At 46.8% G+C, this 16,153-nt stretch overlaps 1 protein-coding gene across 1 annotated transcript in view; it reads right to left on the minus strand.

The window, feature by feature from the left end:
• Nucleotides 1–7,023: 7,023 nt before the first annotated feature.
• The window catches only part of LOC138808614 (uncharacterized), a 29,125-nt gene continuing 19,995 nt past the window's right edge, over nucleotides 7,024–16,153 (minus strand). The window contains exon 6 of the mRNA XM_069994901.1: nucleotides 7,024–7,329. Coding sequence (XP_069851002.1) covers nucleotides 7,024–7,329 — 306 coding nt within the window. The remainder of the gene's footprint in view (nucleotides 7,330–16,153) is intronic.

Genomic DNA, 16,153 nt, shown 5'->3' on the forward strand with positions numbered 1-16,153 from the left:
GCAACAAGGAGAATTACAAAATGTCATGTCAAAGCAAGCTTTACAATGTCGGTGTGTGGGGGGGAGGGGGGTATGATTTGGTGGGGGCGAGGGGGGAGGCTGGGAAGGGAGGTGAACGGTAAACAAAGGAGGATGCTGTAATGCTTGGTAAGAAATGTATGCATTATCCTGCCAATGTAATTGTAACCCCTCTGTACAGTATGTTCTCAAATAAAATAAAATAAAATTTAAATAATAAAAAAAGAAAAAGCATGAATCTAGGAACTGGGTCCTATCCCTTGGCTTTGATGCTGAAAGCTAGCACACTACCATTTAAGCCACAGCTCCACTTCCAACTTTTTTGGGGTGTTTAATTGGAGATAAAGTGTTCTCATGTACTTTGCTGCCAAGGGTGGCATGTAACTACAGTCCTCAGATCTCAGTCTCCTGAGGGGATAGGATGACAACATGGAAAATATCTTTCACTGGATGCCAGTAGCTCATGGCTGTCATCCTAGGTACTCAGGAGCTGAGATCTGAGGACCATATGTCAAAGCCAGCAGGGTCTGGAAAGACCCTGAGACTCTTGTCATCAAGGAACTGACAGAAAACAGGAAGTGGTGCTGTGGCTCTAGTAGTTGAGTGCTTGCTTTGAGCTGAAGAGATCAGGAACAGCACCCAGGCCCAGAGTTCAAGCCCAACAACAGAAAAAATGGAAGAAAGTAAGACATCTTTGCCTGCAAAGGGTGTGGGAGGTGGGGGCAGGTAGTCGGATGCTGTGGTTGGGACACTGGGTGCTGGCATCACTGTACAGACATTTCTATGAACTCCCCAATTTTGCCCCAGTTTGAAGCCACAGCTTCAGGAGGACGTGGCCTGTAGCAGGCAGGGATTGGGTGAATGGGTGCAGGGGTGGGATTGTTGTGTCTGTATTCTCTCCATTGAAGGATGGATTTGGTTGTTCGGTGTCAGAGTCTGAAGTGAAGTTTTGCAAGAAGTTTGTGGCCTGAAGAATTGGGATTCCACTGGGTATATAAAGGTGGCTGAACCCGCGCGCCGCCGGTGCTCACAACTGTCATCCTAGCTACTCATAAAGCTGTAAAGACCATGGTTCAAAGCCAGCTTGGGCAGGAAAGTCTGTGAGATTCGATGGCCAATGGACCACCAGAGAACAGGAAGTAGTGCTGTGGCTCAATTGGGGAGTACTCATTTTCAGCTGAATAGCTGAGGGACAGTACCATGGCCTAGAGGTCAAACCCCATGACCAACAACAAAATAAGAGGTGACTAAGTTTTCTTTATAGCAGTGTGTATGGTAGGAAATTCTATGCTGGGTTGTGAGACATTTCAGATACATGAGAGGCTCATTGTTTTGTCTACAGTGGGTCTGAAGTCGGGAGTGCCAGCTTCTTGAGGATAGGATGTGACCCTAATGGAGGGAGTTCATGGTTCCGTTCTCAGGGACTTCTGAAGCCTTGGCATATACGTGTGTGTGTGTGTGTGTGTGTGTGTGTTTGTGTGTGTGTGTCTGTGTCTGTGTGTGTCTGTCTGTCTGTGTCTGCGTCTGTGTGTGTTTGGAGGTAGAAAAATTGGCCTTGAACTCAGGGCCTAGGTACTGTTCCTGAGTTCTGTGCTCAAAGCTAGTGCTCTGACTCTTGAGCCACAGCTCCACCTCTGGCTATTTGGTGGTTCACTGTAGATAAGAGCCTCACAGACTTTCCTGCATGAGCTGGCTTTGAACAGTGATCCTCAGATGTCAGCCTCCTAAGTAACTAGGATGACAGACAGGAGCCACTTGAGCTGGCTTTGTGTGTGTGTGTGTGTGTGTGTGTGTGTGTGTGTGTGTGTGTGTGTGTGTGTGTGTGTGTGTGTGTGTGTGTGTTTAGAAGTGGGTTGTAAAAAGGAGCACCTGAATCTTTGATAACTTCTAACCGCTGTCTTTGGGGGATGAATGGGCTTTATGGCTGAGGTCTGGGGGCCTGGAAGGGTGAGACTTGAAGGGGAGTCAGGACCGCTAAATTATAAGATGAAGGGATTTGTGTGCCCTGGAATTGTTCACTCCCTTGGGCCTGGTTGGTGACAGAGGGACATTGGGAGGACCTGGGGGTGGTGCCCACAGGGGGTGGCTCTCCAGGGCAACAAGGAACGTGGCCAGCTCTTAGTATGGATGTGAGCCCCGTTAGTATGGAGCATATTGGCATGGGTCAGACGCTGGGTCTTCTCATCATGATGTCTGATGGGATAGGCCAACACTATTTTAAATAGTGACCTGTGATCTTCAGATCTCAGCCTCCTGAGTATCTAGGATTATAGGCATGAGCCTCTGGCACCGGGCCTCTGATTATTTTCGGTATGTTAGGGTTTGAACTCAAGGCCTTAGGCTTTCCAGTCAGGTCTTCTACCACAGGAGCCAAGCCTTTCTGTGTTGGTCATTCCTGAGACAGAGACTCAATATATGCTCAGGCTGGGCTGGATTGCGGTCCTCCTGTGACAGGAATTGGTCACCATGCCTGGTCCTCTGTAGTTGAGATGCTAGACATATAGTGCCATGCTCAGTCAATGGTTAGATGGATTGTCCCAAACTCTTAATCCATGGCAGCTGATTCTTGACCACAGATGAAGCTCTACATTGTGCCTAAACCATCTGACCTCAGTCTCCTCACAGGACAGTTGTGAGGAAAGAAGGGATCAATACAGGGGGATCTGTGGGGCAGAACCAGGCATTGAGGGAGTGGTCATCAGATATAGTTCTTGGCAATTATGTGAGCATATGACAGGAAGATACCTGGAAAGGGCTCAGATGGGGCCTATTATTTATCGCAATGCAAGTATGGGATTATGAAACAAAACATGGATCTCTTTCATCCTTACCCTATCCAATGAGGAAGGGGATCCTTCACTGTTGAGTTTTGTAGCTGGAGAAAATGAGGCACAGAGAAACTGGTGACCTACTCATGACCCCCAGCTGACAGGAAGCTCAGCCTGACTTCTCTGCCATGCTCCCTAGGACAATGAGTGCTATTCAGTCCACTTCTTGTGGTGGGAAATCCACTTATTGTCAGTTGTGGGGCTTGAACTCTGGGCCTGGGCGCTGTCTCCAAGCTCCTCAGATAAAGGCTAGCACTCTACCACTTGAGCCACAGCACCACTTCCGGTTTTCTGGTGGTTCTTTGGAGATAAGAGTCTCACAGACATTCCTGCCTGGGCTGGCTATGAACCATGATCCTCATATCTCAGCCTCCTGTGTAGTTACCATTATAGGCCTGTGCTATTGGCAGCTGGCTTAAGTGTATTTCTGACTTTCTCTCTCTCTCACTCTCTCACAGGAACTGGTTGAATGGGTGTTGGAGGAGGTGGCCCAGGTTCCCCATGTGGCTGTGACTCACAGTGTCCCTCTCATTCTGGAGGTGGGCTGTGGTTTAAGAGCTGTCTCGCTCAGCCTGTTGAACTAGCTCCTTGAGGTAAGCCCCTCTGTACCCGGGATAGACTGTGATGGTTATTCCTTGTCAGTCTGTCTGGTGAGACCTTCCCCATTACCCTCTGCTAAGACATTTAAAGGAAAGTGGATGAGGAAGTGTTCCGTTGTCCAACCGCACAGCACGATCCCAGGCCTCTGATCTTCACTGCCACCTATCTGGCCAGACCCTGATCATAAGAAAATGAATTCACTCTGTCTACTTCGCTTTGCTGGGGTGTGTTGTTTCGGGGAGGGGGGGTCGGTGTGCAGAGGAAAGACCTGAGAACTAACATCTCCTGGGGAACATTTGTTCTTGTGACAGAGCCAAGTCATTGCTGTGGATAAGGAAGAAGCCGCCATCAGACTGACCCAGAACAATGCTAAAAGGTAGGTAGGCTTTTGAAATATCAAACCCACCCATGTCTGCTTCCCACTCACAACAAGGTGGGTGCAGTGAAGGTGGCCCAGCACTGGCCGTAGGGGATGGTGGCGGTCTGTTGCCAGTGGCTCTCACCCGTCATCCTGGCTACTCGGAAGGCTGAGAACTGATGGTTATGACTAAGAGCCAGCCCAAGCAGGAGAGTCTGAGGGATTCTAATCTCCCATAAACCACCTCTCCCTCCACAAAAAGGCAGATGTGGTGCTGTCGCTCAAGGGTTAGAGCCTCAGCCTTGAGTCAAAGAAGCTCATTACATGAATCCAAGACCTAGGACTCACAAAAAAATACATGAATAGTGGGCACCTGTTATCTTACTACCAAAAAGGGTGGATTCAGTCTTCTCTCTGGTACTTGTAGCCAAAGGTAAGGGGCTTCCCCTGATGTTCCACTAAACCTCTCCTTCTCTCTATTATCTCTCCCGGCATCAGTTGTGGAATAGAATTCAGATCATCATACTTGGTGTGACCTTATGAACCCTATTATACCCACCTTCCTTGGGGTGGAGATCCTGGATGTACTCACCACTGGGAGAATGAAACAGCAGACTGATGTGGGTAGGTATCCCCGAAACTCATACTCAAACACATACACACACTCACCTAGCCAACTCAGACTAACCTTTTCCAAAGGCACTTTATCTCCTTGGATTAACTGACCTAGCAGAGGAACTTGATCCCCTGTAAATGATTATTTTAACTAGGGCTAGCTAGTTGACATGAGATAAACAAAAGCTCAAAAGAAAGGCCCTGGTGCCTGTCACCACGGGCTCAGGATCACACCTGACAACCTGGCTACTCGAGAGGCAGAGATCTGAGGATCAAAAATGAAGCCAGCCATAAGCTGAAAAGTCAGTGAGACTCTACTCTCCATGGAACCACCAAAAAGCCAGAAGTGGAGCTGTGGCTCAAGGGATAGAGTACCAGCCTTGAGCACAAAAACTCAGAGAGACAGCTCCCAGACCCTCAGTTCAAGCCCACACAATGAAATGGCCCCATTTGTTGCCCCCAGATTGCCTGGGCCTCGAGTGCCTTGTCACGGAGTTAAATACAGCACCGGTCCTTCAGAAAGAAATTGGATGGTGGAAGCCAAGCCTTCCCTTTTGTGCGCTCTCAACCCACATCAACTGGAAGGCAGAGCATGACAATACCAGAAGCTGGCAGAGTGGAAAAGGACCTCCTCTGCCAGGGTTTTTGGAGTGGGCTTCTTAAAGACAGCACTTGAAATGGGGTATTGCTTAACAAGGAGGATCTGACAAGAAGCACAGAGAGCAAAGATGCAGTAAATAAAGGACAACATAGCACAGTGTGTTCATTTCCAGCCAGGGCTGCTGGTGAGAAACTCGGTAAATATGTGCAAGACTGTGCCAAGACAGGTCCAAGGGGTCACAGAAGAACAGCTTTCCAAGGTTGGGATTGTGTCTTAGCAGTAGTGGGCTCGCGTGGCACACAAGAAACCCTAGTTTTGATTCCTAGGTTCCGCATACACAGATATAGCCAGAAGTCGCACCTTGCTTCAGGTGGAAGAGCGCTGGCCTCGAGCAAAAGTAACTTGGGGACAGCGCCTGGGCCACGAGGTCAAGCCCCAGGACTGTCAATATAAAACAGCATTCCACGGGACCTGGGTGACAGGTGGATGGCTATGCCCTGTAGCTCTTAGTAGATCAATCCATGCATTGTGTCTCCTTCTGTCCTGAGCACTCCTGGACCCACTTATCAGCAACCCTCCCAACATTTTCCACTGGGATATGGAGCAGCTGGCCCCAGAAATTCTCAGGTACTTGTTGGGTTCTGCGGGGGGATACAGGGCATGCTGCCGAACTCCTAGTGGGTCTGATCTGCCCCGGAAGACCAGGCCATCCAGAGGAGGTGGACGGGATCTTAGAGAGGGGTAGTTATATGAAGGGGGACCTTTAATACCCATGACCCTACCCCAATTCTGAGCTTCCATTTGCCATGCCTGAAGGAGGTAGAGGAGTGTCTAGGTGATAGTGTTTAGAGGAGAATGAGTTGGAAATTCTAAGGAATGAGAAACCATAAGTCCCACTCTGGTGGCTCACACCTGTCATCCTGGCTACTTGGGAGGCTGAGATCCAGAGGATCTTGTTTCCCAGCCCAGGCAGGAAAGTCCCATGAGAGTCTCATCTCCAATCTCCAACCAAAAGTGGTGCCATGTCTCAAGTGGCAGAGCACTGACCTTGAGCAAAAATCATCATCGGGGACAGTACCCAAGCCATGATTTCAAGCCCCTCAAACAAACAAACAAAAAAAAGAACGCACCCCTTGCTTGCAAGAGATGGTGAAGGGGTGCGGTTGCTGTGGTTGGAAGAACAGGTGCTGGCCTCACTGTACAGACATTTCTAAGAACTCCCCAGGTTTGCCCCAGTGTGAAGTCACAGCAGGGTGTGCATTGCCTTACCAAGAACTCCAGAGGTTGTGTCCTATCTTACGTAAGGAGTGGACGAATGAGAGCAGGGGTGGGAGGGTAGTGTCAATTTTATTCTCTCTATCCAAGGAAGAATGGTTTTGGATGCTGGTGCCAAAGTCTGAAGTGAAGGGTTGCATGTGCTTTGTGGCCTGACAAGTTGGGTTTCCCCTGGGTCTAAGAAGGTGGCTGAAGCCAGGCGCTGCCCGTGGCTCACAAATGACATCCTAGCTACTCAGGAGGCTGAGATCTGAGGATGACAGTTCAAAGCCAGCTTGGGCAGGAAAGTCTGAGAGACTTTATCTCCAGTGAACCACCAGAAAACCGGAAGTGATGCTATGGCTCCAGTGGTAGAGTGCACACCTTCAGCTAAAGAGCTGAGGGACTACACACAGGCCCAAAGTTCAAACCCCATGACCGACAACCAAAAATAAGGTGGCTGACTTTTCTTCATAGCAGTGTGTACAGTAGGAAGTGCCATGCTAAGTTATGAGCCATTCCAGATGTGTGAGAGACTCTGAGTTTTGTCTACATTTGATATGAGGACTGTAGAGCCGTCTTTCTGGGGGTTAGGATGTTCAGGTGATCAGGGAATGCTGAGGCCTTGCCTTACCCTTGTGTGTGTGTGTGTGTGTGTGTGTGTGTGTGTGTGTGTGTGTGTGTGTGTGTGTGTGTGTGTGTGTGTGAGAGTGTGTGTGTTTGTGTGTGTGTGTGTGTGTGTATTTCCCTCATCTCTGTCCATTTCCAGGGTGCCTATCTGCCTCTTCCTGAACTCGGATGGTGCCCCTCCTCCATGGCAACCTTGCATTTAGCCCCATATCAGGGTCTACAATGAGTCCTAAATTGCCAGACACTTGCATATACCAGCTTTTCTTTGGGGCCCAAGTCTGGCTGTCCATATCTTTGGCCGCCTCCAGGGGATTCTGAATCAGCTGCGTCAGCTGGCATATGTTCTCCCCTGCCTCTGGGGTGGCAGGGTCAGTCATGCGTTGTTCTGTCCTTTTCCTCTGGCTGCATGTCCCACTCCCAGCAGGCTGGCAGTGGAGTGGGAGAAGGTTGGTTTCCAGTGGCTCTGGCCAGATTGAGCTTGATAGCTTACTGAAGGCTGCCCAAGCAAGGATGATCTGGGGCTACATGAGAGGTGAAGCCAAGGTGGCTTGGAAGTGTTGGTCAGTATCAAGGAAAAGTCAAGGTACCTTATCACAGGCACGTCTATCTTCTGGGCCCAGCTGGGCCTCTCAGGTCCTTCTAGACAATTTCGGATGCCCAGAATACAGAGGCACAGACTTTAGATTCCAGGACCAGGTAACTGTGGGATAAGGGACTGGTATCTACCAGTACCTCAATGTACTGGGGGCATTAACCGTGACCTGGCTATGCCCTACTTATGTAAGTTCACTTCTTAGCCCATGGCCACACACCAGTTACTTCTGCTGTGGAAGTGGCAGGATCAGAAATGAGATCTAGGATGACCAAAATCTGGATTTATGGCCGGATTGGGGTGGGGGGTGTCTTAAAAAAAATCTTAGAGCTGGAACTCAGAGCTTGGCACTGTCCCTGAGCTTCCTTTGCTCAAAGCTAAAACTCTAACACTTGAACCACAACTCACCTTTCATCTTTTTTAGTAGTTTAGTAGACAGAAGTTTCTCACATATTTTCCTGCCTGGGATGGCTTTAAGTTGCCACCCTAAGAGCTCAGCCCCTTAAGTAGATAGGATTGCTGGTATGAGCCACGGGCACCTGCTAAGGTGGTGTGTGTGTGTGTGTGTGTGTGTGTGTGTGTGTGTGTGTGTGTGTGTGTGTGTGTGTGTGTGTGTGTGTGTGTGTGTGTGTGTGTGTGTGTGTGTGTGTTCCCAAGGCTTAAACTCAGAGCCTAGGTGCTATCCTTTAGCTTGTTTGCACAAGGTTGGTGCTGTACCACTTGAACTACAGTAGCTCACTTCCCATCTTTTTGGTGATTTATTGGAGATAAGAGTCTACCCAGGCTAGCTTTTAATCTTGATTGATCCTCCGGTTTCAGCCTTGAGTAGCCAGGATTATAGCCACTGGCATCCAGCTGCAAGGATATCTTTTCATACTCTCTTCTATTGTAACAGCTGTCTACTTGCCCTGGCCAAGATCTCTGACCTCCATAACGGCTCCCACCAGCCCCTGATTGTGTGGAGACCACAAAGGTCAAACTGATCCCATTTCTTTGTCCTCAGGGGAGGAGGTTATGTTTCGTCTGAAGCCTGGCTGTAGATAGGTGCTTAGCTGGGAGAGAGGTAGTCTGTTTTAGCCAAGAAGGTAAGTGTGGCCAAATGCTAATAGCTCATGTCTCATATTCCTAGCTCTTGGGAGTCTGAAATCTGAGGATTGCCATTCAGAGGAAGCGCAGCAAGAAATGTCTGTGAGACTCTCCTCTCCCAAGAACCACCTGAAAGCTGGAAGAAAAGATGTGGCTCAAGTGGTAGAGAGCTAGACCTGAATGAAAAAAGTGAGGGACAGAGCCTGGGCCCTGAGTTCAAGCCTTAGTACCAAGATGCATACTTGCTCATCCACACACAAACACACACCACACACACACAAACGCACACACCTACACACACATACAGAGGAAGGTAGTAATGATGAGCTGAGCTAGAACTGGGGGCAGTCCTGAGGCATAGTCACAGTAAACTCTCAAGCCAAATCAAGTGGTTTCTCACTAAGTCTTTCTTGGGCTGAGGGGTCTCGGCCATATCAGTAAGTTCCATAGAACCTACCCCTCCTTCTGTGCATGGGGCCATAGGACCAAGGGAAGGACACTAGGGATGATCGTTTGTAGTCGGCCCACGATTGCAGATCTTAATCTGCACCCAAGCACTGGTGAGGAAAGCAGGACTCCGAGCGCTGGGAGTCCTGGGATAGCGACTGCTACAAGCAGCATCCAGTTGTTGTGAATTCCTAAGCCTACAAGGCTTTCATGAGCCCAACTCAACACCTGCCCAAAGTGTGCCTGACAAATTCACACACTTGTGATACCCGGATGAGTGGACGTTACTTGGTGTGACATCTTGCACCTCCTGCCCCTCCTGGCCCAGAATCCTGGTCTGAGATGGCGATTTACTGCTCAGATCCACATTGCACCCATGACACATGCAATTCTGATGATCTCCAAGCCCCAAGGCTCGATCTTTCTCTGGTACTGTGGCCCGCTCTGTAGGAGATGGCCTCCAAACAGGCTCCACTCAAGACTTGTAGAACACCTACACATTGGGAGAACCTCAGGGGCCCAACTGGAAACTACTTTGCCTAGAGCCACAGAGTGAGGTCCAATCAGACCAAGTGTTGGTCACGGGGCTTGAACTCTGGACCTGGGCTCTGTCCCAGCTCTTAAGCTTACCACTTGAGCTACAGAACTACGTCCGGTCCTCTGGAGGTTCCTTGGAGATCAGAGTCTCCCGGACGTTCCTGCCTAGGCTGGAATTGAACTCCGATCCTCACATCTCAACCTCCTGAGGAGGTAGGAGGACAGGTATGAGCCACCGGTGCCCAACTGATCTAGCCTTTCACCAGAGTAGACTAGGAGCTCCTGAAAGCTATTATTTATTTTTCTGTGCCAGTATTGGGCTTGAACTCAGGGTCTGGTCTCTGGTCTCTTAACTTTTTCCCTCAAGGTTAGCACTCTACCACTTGAGCCCCAGTTCGATTTCTGGTTTTTTGTAGTTCATTTGCAAGAAGAGTCTCACTAACTTTCCTCTCCTGATCTGGCTTGACCCTCGATCTCTATCTCAGTCTACTGAGTAGCTAGGATTTACAGGGTTTGAGCCACTGGTGGCATTGGGCTAGAAGCTTTTCTTAAGCAAGAGTTCTTCCCTGCGCTTGCCCTGACTCCTCCATGCAATGGATGCCTGAGGGTTAGGAGCTGTGTAAAATAGGCTACCAGCCACAGGAAATGGCTGGGGTCCCTGGTGTAAAGCCAAGCTAATCTTCCCCCTGGGCCCCATTCTAGGACCCCACCCTCTGCCCTGTGACTCAAGTACAAACCTTGACCCAGCCTTGAATGTCCTACCAGACTTTTCTGAAGCCACAGAGCCTTCATTCCAAAAACACCACCTGCTCTACAACACACCTTAGGACCTTTGTCCATGCTGTACCTAATGCCTGAGGCTCTCTTTCGTGTATCCACATCTTAGAACTCCTGTAGAATTTTGGCACTGGATATATCACCTCCTGGAACAAGTCTTTACTTCCCTTCTACCTCTTTTGTTATATTGAGTTGGTAGAGATGGAATTTTTGCAGGCTGACTGGCAAATGCTCTCTCTTGGTGTGAGTGTGTGAGTGTGTGTGTGTGTGTGTGTGTGTGTGTGTGTGTGTGTGTGTGTGTGTGTGTGTGTGTGTGTGTGTGTGTGTGTGTGTGCCTCTCCTGGGTTTGAATTAATGGCCTGGATGCTATCCTATCCCTACGCTTTTGTGCTCAAGGCTAGCACTTTACTACTTGAACCACAGTTCTATTTCTGGCTTTGGGGGTGTTTAATTGGAGAAAATGTTCTCATATAGACTTTCTTGCCTGCAATTGGGATCCTTAGAACTCAGCCTCCTGAGTAGCTTCCAAGGGTGAGCAATCAGCACCTGCTTTCTACCCTACCTCTTACATATAACCTCGGCCTTCCTCTGAGTCCCAGAAAAAATATGTCTCACCAGGTTCACATCTTTTTGTGCCAGTCTTGTGGCTTGAAATCAGGGTCTGGGCAAGTTCCTGAGCTTCTTTTGCTCAAGGGTATCACTTAAGCCACTATGTGACTTTTGGCTTTTGCTGTTTCTGTGGTACTCAGAAATCGAACAGAGGATTTAGTGCATGCTGCTAGGCAAGCACTCTACAACTAAGCCACATTCACAGCCCAAGGCTCACTTCTAACGGGAGTTATGAGGGTGGGATTTATTGGCATACCTCTTTCGGCATAGAAATCGCTATTTCATATCTTTACCAAGATTTGGGAGCAGCCTGTGACTAGGCAATGAGGAATGATAAATGAGTGATAGCCACTAGGCACCAGAGGTCTAGGCTCACATCCTACAGAGGGATAGAGAATATGGTGCCAGAAACTTTGACAACTACTACAGTCTAGGAACTGTCGTCTCCCTGGAGGCAGTGGCCAGCTTCTAGTTGTCCCGATAGGACACCTCAGCCAGAACATCAAGCTTCAGTTATTAAATGACATACAAGGATGCTTTTTTCAAGTTGCTGGTTCACACTTAGTACTCTTCAGGGCTTGTCTCAGCTCGCCCAGATTGGGGGGCTGGACATTGGCAACCTGCTGAATGCCCATCATCCATACATCATCCATCCATACACAGAGACATGGAGTTATTGCCTCCTTTGGGGGGGGGACAGTTCCGTGTTGTACTATCAGCCTAGGCCCTGTCCCTGAGCTCCTTTTGCTCAAGGGTATTGCTCTGCCCTTGAGCCACAGCCCCATTCATATTTTTTTTCCTATAATCTCTTAGAAATAAGAGGGTCGCAGACTTTCCTGCCCCGGTTGAATTCAAATTGGCATTTTCTACATCTCAGCCTCCTGAGGAGCTAGGATTACAGGCAGGAGCCGCTGACACCTGGGATTCTTTTCTTCTTGTTGTTCTTTTTATAATCATGACAATCTGAAAATCTTCACGGTGTTATTCCAATGGTTTGCATTCGAAGAAAACTACCCAGGCTTGGATTTCGAATGCCAGGACTGCCACCCACAAATGGAAGGAGATCCTGACAAACTCATTCCTATTCGTGTGAATGCTAATGGAATGTTATGAAAGTAATAATTAAATTTGCACTTAATTCATGATTCTATTTTAGAATGCCACGCAAAAATTATTGGATTTATTTCTAGCACCATGGTGTGATTTCCCCTAATGGAAGGATATTGAATAATTTTTAATTAATGCTTCTATAAGTATTCAACCAGGATACTTTATTAAATGGAGGCATAATTTCATAACTAATAATCGGTAATAATGTATATAATTAAATATCCTCACATTCCCTCTCTCTTTATGCATATATACATATCTACACATCTATCTATCTATCTATCGATCTATCTATCAATCAATCAATCTATCTATCTATCTATCTATCTATCTATCTATCTATCTATCTATCTATCTATCTATCTATCTATCTATCTATCTATCTACCTATCTATCTATCTACCAATCTACACATTGATCTGTTTATACTCTTGTCACTACTGGCACTACTGGGGCTCAGTGGTAGAGTGCTTGCCTAGTACATACAAAGCCTTGGGTTCAATCCTCACTACAATGTGCATAGAAAAATCCAGAAGTTGTGCTGTCGCTCAAGCAAAGGAGCACTAGCTTTGAGCATAAAAGCTTACGGACTGTGTCTAGACACTTACTCAACATCAAGAAATGGCACCAAAAAAAGATAGAATGTTCTGACTGCAACTATATAACGATAGCACTGCAAATACCTCATCACAGATCAAACCAGAAGTCTGATGCTGACAGCTACCATCTAACCTGACTTAGCCAGAGGTAAATGGCTGCAACCCAGCTCCACAGAACCAGATAGTGCTGGCTCCATCACCTTTGTCATGCAAGATACTCGGGGGCTGACATCTGACACTGGTGGGTTTAAAACCCAGCCCTGATAGGAAGTCGGTGAAATTCTGAGCTGTGGCACACAGTGGTAGAGTTCCAGCCTTGAGCAAAAGATCATAGGACAGTACCCCCAAACTTTCACTGAAATTCCCATGGTTGACTCCACCTCCCCCCCAAAACCCATCCCTCTTTATCATTAGATGTGAACTTTATGTGGTTTGTTATGTTTCTGAAAGAATGGTGGTACTGAGGAAAGCACCCTAACACTGACAGCTTGTGGGATACAGCTATGTGATGAGTCCCTCATGAGGTGTTATGTGCTGAGTCCTTCACGAGGTAAATTCTTTCACTTGGTCCTTGTAAGGGCTCCAGAAGTCAGATGATTGTGCAGATGAGAATCTTGAGGCTCAGATATGTCCCAATGTCAGTACCAATTGTGTATGTACCTAACTCTAGTGAGTTGTCTCCTGAAGACAATTGTTTTGGTTTATTTTTCTTGGTCTTGAACCTTGAACTCAGGACCTAGCCACTGAACATTCTCTGTTGGGCTCATGGCCAACACCCCACCATGGGGAGCCAAGAACCGTTTTGCAACAGAGTGTTACAGTCTAGGCATCTGTAGCTGATGTCTGTCATCCTACCTACTCAGGAAGCTGATATTTGACGACCTCAGTTCCAAACTATCCCAGACACAAAAGGTCCCATGAGACTATTATCTCCTATTCACCACTTAGAAACTTGAAGTGGAAGCTGGGTGCCAACAACTCGCATCATCATCCTAGCTACTCAGAAGCCTGAGAGGTGAGGATCACTTTCCAAAGCCAGCCTGGGCATGAAATTCCTTGAGAGGCTTCTCTCCAGTGAATTAACAAAAACCTGCAGGGGTGCTGTAGCTCAAGTGGTAGAGCACTTGTATTTAGCTGAAGAGCGCAAGGACAGCACCCAGGCCTAGACTTCAATTCTTCTGACTTACAAGGAAAGAAAGAAAGAAACCTGAAGTGGATTGCTGGGAATGTGTCTTAGGGTAGAGTGCTTTGCATGTATGAATCCCTGGGCTTGATTATTTAGTACCACATCACTAGAATAAAGCCTGAAGTGGCTCTGTGGCTAAAGTGGTAGAGTGCTATCTTTGTACAGGAGAAGCTCAGGTACAGTGTTCAGGTCCTGAGTTCAAGCTCCAGGACAAGTGTATGCACACACACATTCATACACACACACACACACACACACACACACACACACACACACACAGAGAGATACCAGAAGTGATGTTGTGACACCAAATGGTAAATCATTGAGCTTCTGTTCTGAGCTCATGGTCAGCACCCAAGCCCTGTGTTCAACCCCAAAACCTAGCCACCCAGGGACCAACTAGGAGAGGTCAAAAGTTTTAAAACTTGATGAGCTTCACCAGCTCTAGATGACAAGAAGGATTGTGATATTACACATATTCTTAGATTTAGCAAGCTTACAGAAACTAGGAAGGTACCGTTGCCAATCATGAATCATTTTATAAGGTTCAGCTCCCTTGTTGTCTGCCAGAAGGACCCTTGAATTTATTGTAGCAAGTTATTTCAATACTGGAACATAGTCTAACAAAGACAGGATAAGTGCAGGGAACTTGGCCCTCCACAGGAGGAGGCACAAATGGAGGCTTCCTGTCAAAATAGCGCTGAGGAGAGAGATAGCTTGAGATTCAAAGGGGCCTTTTTTCTCCTAGCCTTCAGAGCCCACCCACACTCCTGCTCACTAATTGGCCCAGATGGAGTTGTTTGTTACACAGTTTTACAGGTGTGAGGATTTTGTCTGCTTGTTCCAACAATGAGGCAGACTTCCTCCAGCAGTACCTGGTGTCAAGAAAACCTCAGACTACACTGGTATCGGGGAGCCGCGGGACATGCACTGTCTTGAAAGCATTGTCTGTGCTATGAAATCATTGTATTCAAAGCAATTTTCCTAGCTTGGTGCCTTTCATCTTAGGGATTCTGGACCTTCACTGATAGAAATACATGCATACATATATTGGGAGACAGGGAGTTACTTTTTTTTGGCAGGTTCAAGGGTTGTATTATTAGCCTAAGCACATTCCCTGAGCTATTTTGCTCAAAGCTATCGCTCTGTCCTTGAGCCACAGCCACACCCATGGCATTTTTTTTATTTCTGGGATCCCACAGAAATAACAGTGCTGTCAACTTTCCTGTACTGGCTGAATTCAAACTGGCATTCTCTACCTGTCAGAGTTCTGAAGATCTAGGATTATAGGCAGGCACAAATGACACCTGGCTTTCTTTTCTCCTTGTTCTTTTTTCATTGTGACAAACTGAAATCTTCACAGTGTCATTCTAATGGTTTGCATTTTGAAGTAAACTACCCAGGCCTGGAGTTCGAATGCCAGGACTGCCTCCTACAAATGGAGGGAGATCTTGAGAAAATCTTCACTATTCATGTGAAGATTTAATGGAGTGTTATAAAAGTAATAATTATATTTGCAGTTAATTCATGATTCTCTTATACAATGCCACAGAAAATGTATTGGATTATGTCTTCCATTCTAGAACCACGGTGTGATAGTCCCAATTAAGGAATACTGACTACATTTACATTAATGCTTCAATAAGTATTCAACCATGATACTTCATTAAATGGAGGTATAATTTAATAATAATTCATAATATATATAATTTAATATCCTCACATAGTCTCTCTCTCATATATAGCAAACTACACATCTATCTATCTTTATATCAATCTCAATCTCTATATCTATATCTATATTTATATCTATATCTATCAACCACTACTATGGCTTGTTCTCAGGTCCTCAGAACTGGCTGGCAGCTCAGTTTGCAAAGGGCTTATTTTTTACACTGACCTTTTCATGAATTGGGCATTGTGGGCTGTGAATTCAAGTCCAAGCATGGCCAAAATTTTATATGTGGAGTCAGAAGTACATTTTGACACATTTTTTCCTTCTCTGTGAAAGTCCTGGCTCTCAATATGATGTATAGTATAACCCATATGTAAATGTATCCATGTGATAAGATGTAATAAATGAAATAAATGTTATATATGTAATAATACTAAATAAAATAAAAAATAAAGTTAACAAATGTCATAGGGAATAAACCCATGTATGTAAATAGATCTCATATATAAATATTATTTATCAGTGCTGGGGCTTGAATTCGGGCCCTGGAAACTGGGCTGAAATTGTTGTATTCAATGATAGTGAGCTTCCTCTGCCCCACAGTGACACAGAATTGCCCAGGCCCTGAGTT

This window comes from Dipodomys merriami, unplaced genomic scaffold (genome assembly GCF_024711535.1).
Source record: "Dipodomys merriami isolate MVZ:Mamm:240054 unplaced genomic scaffold, mDipMer1.0.p SCAF_46, whole genome shotgun sequence".
Taxonomy (NCBI): Eukaryota; Metazoa; Chordata; class Mammalia; order Rodentia; family Heteromyidae; genus Dipodomys; species Dipodomys merriami.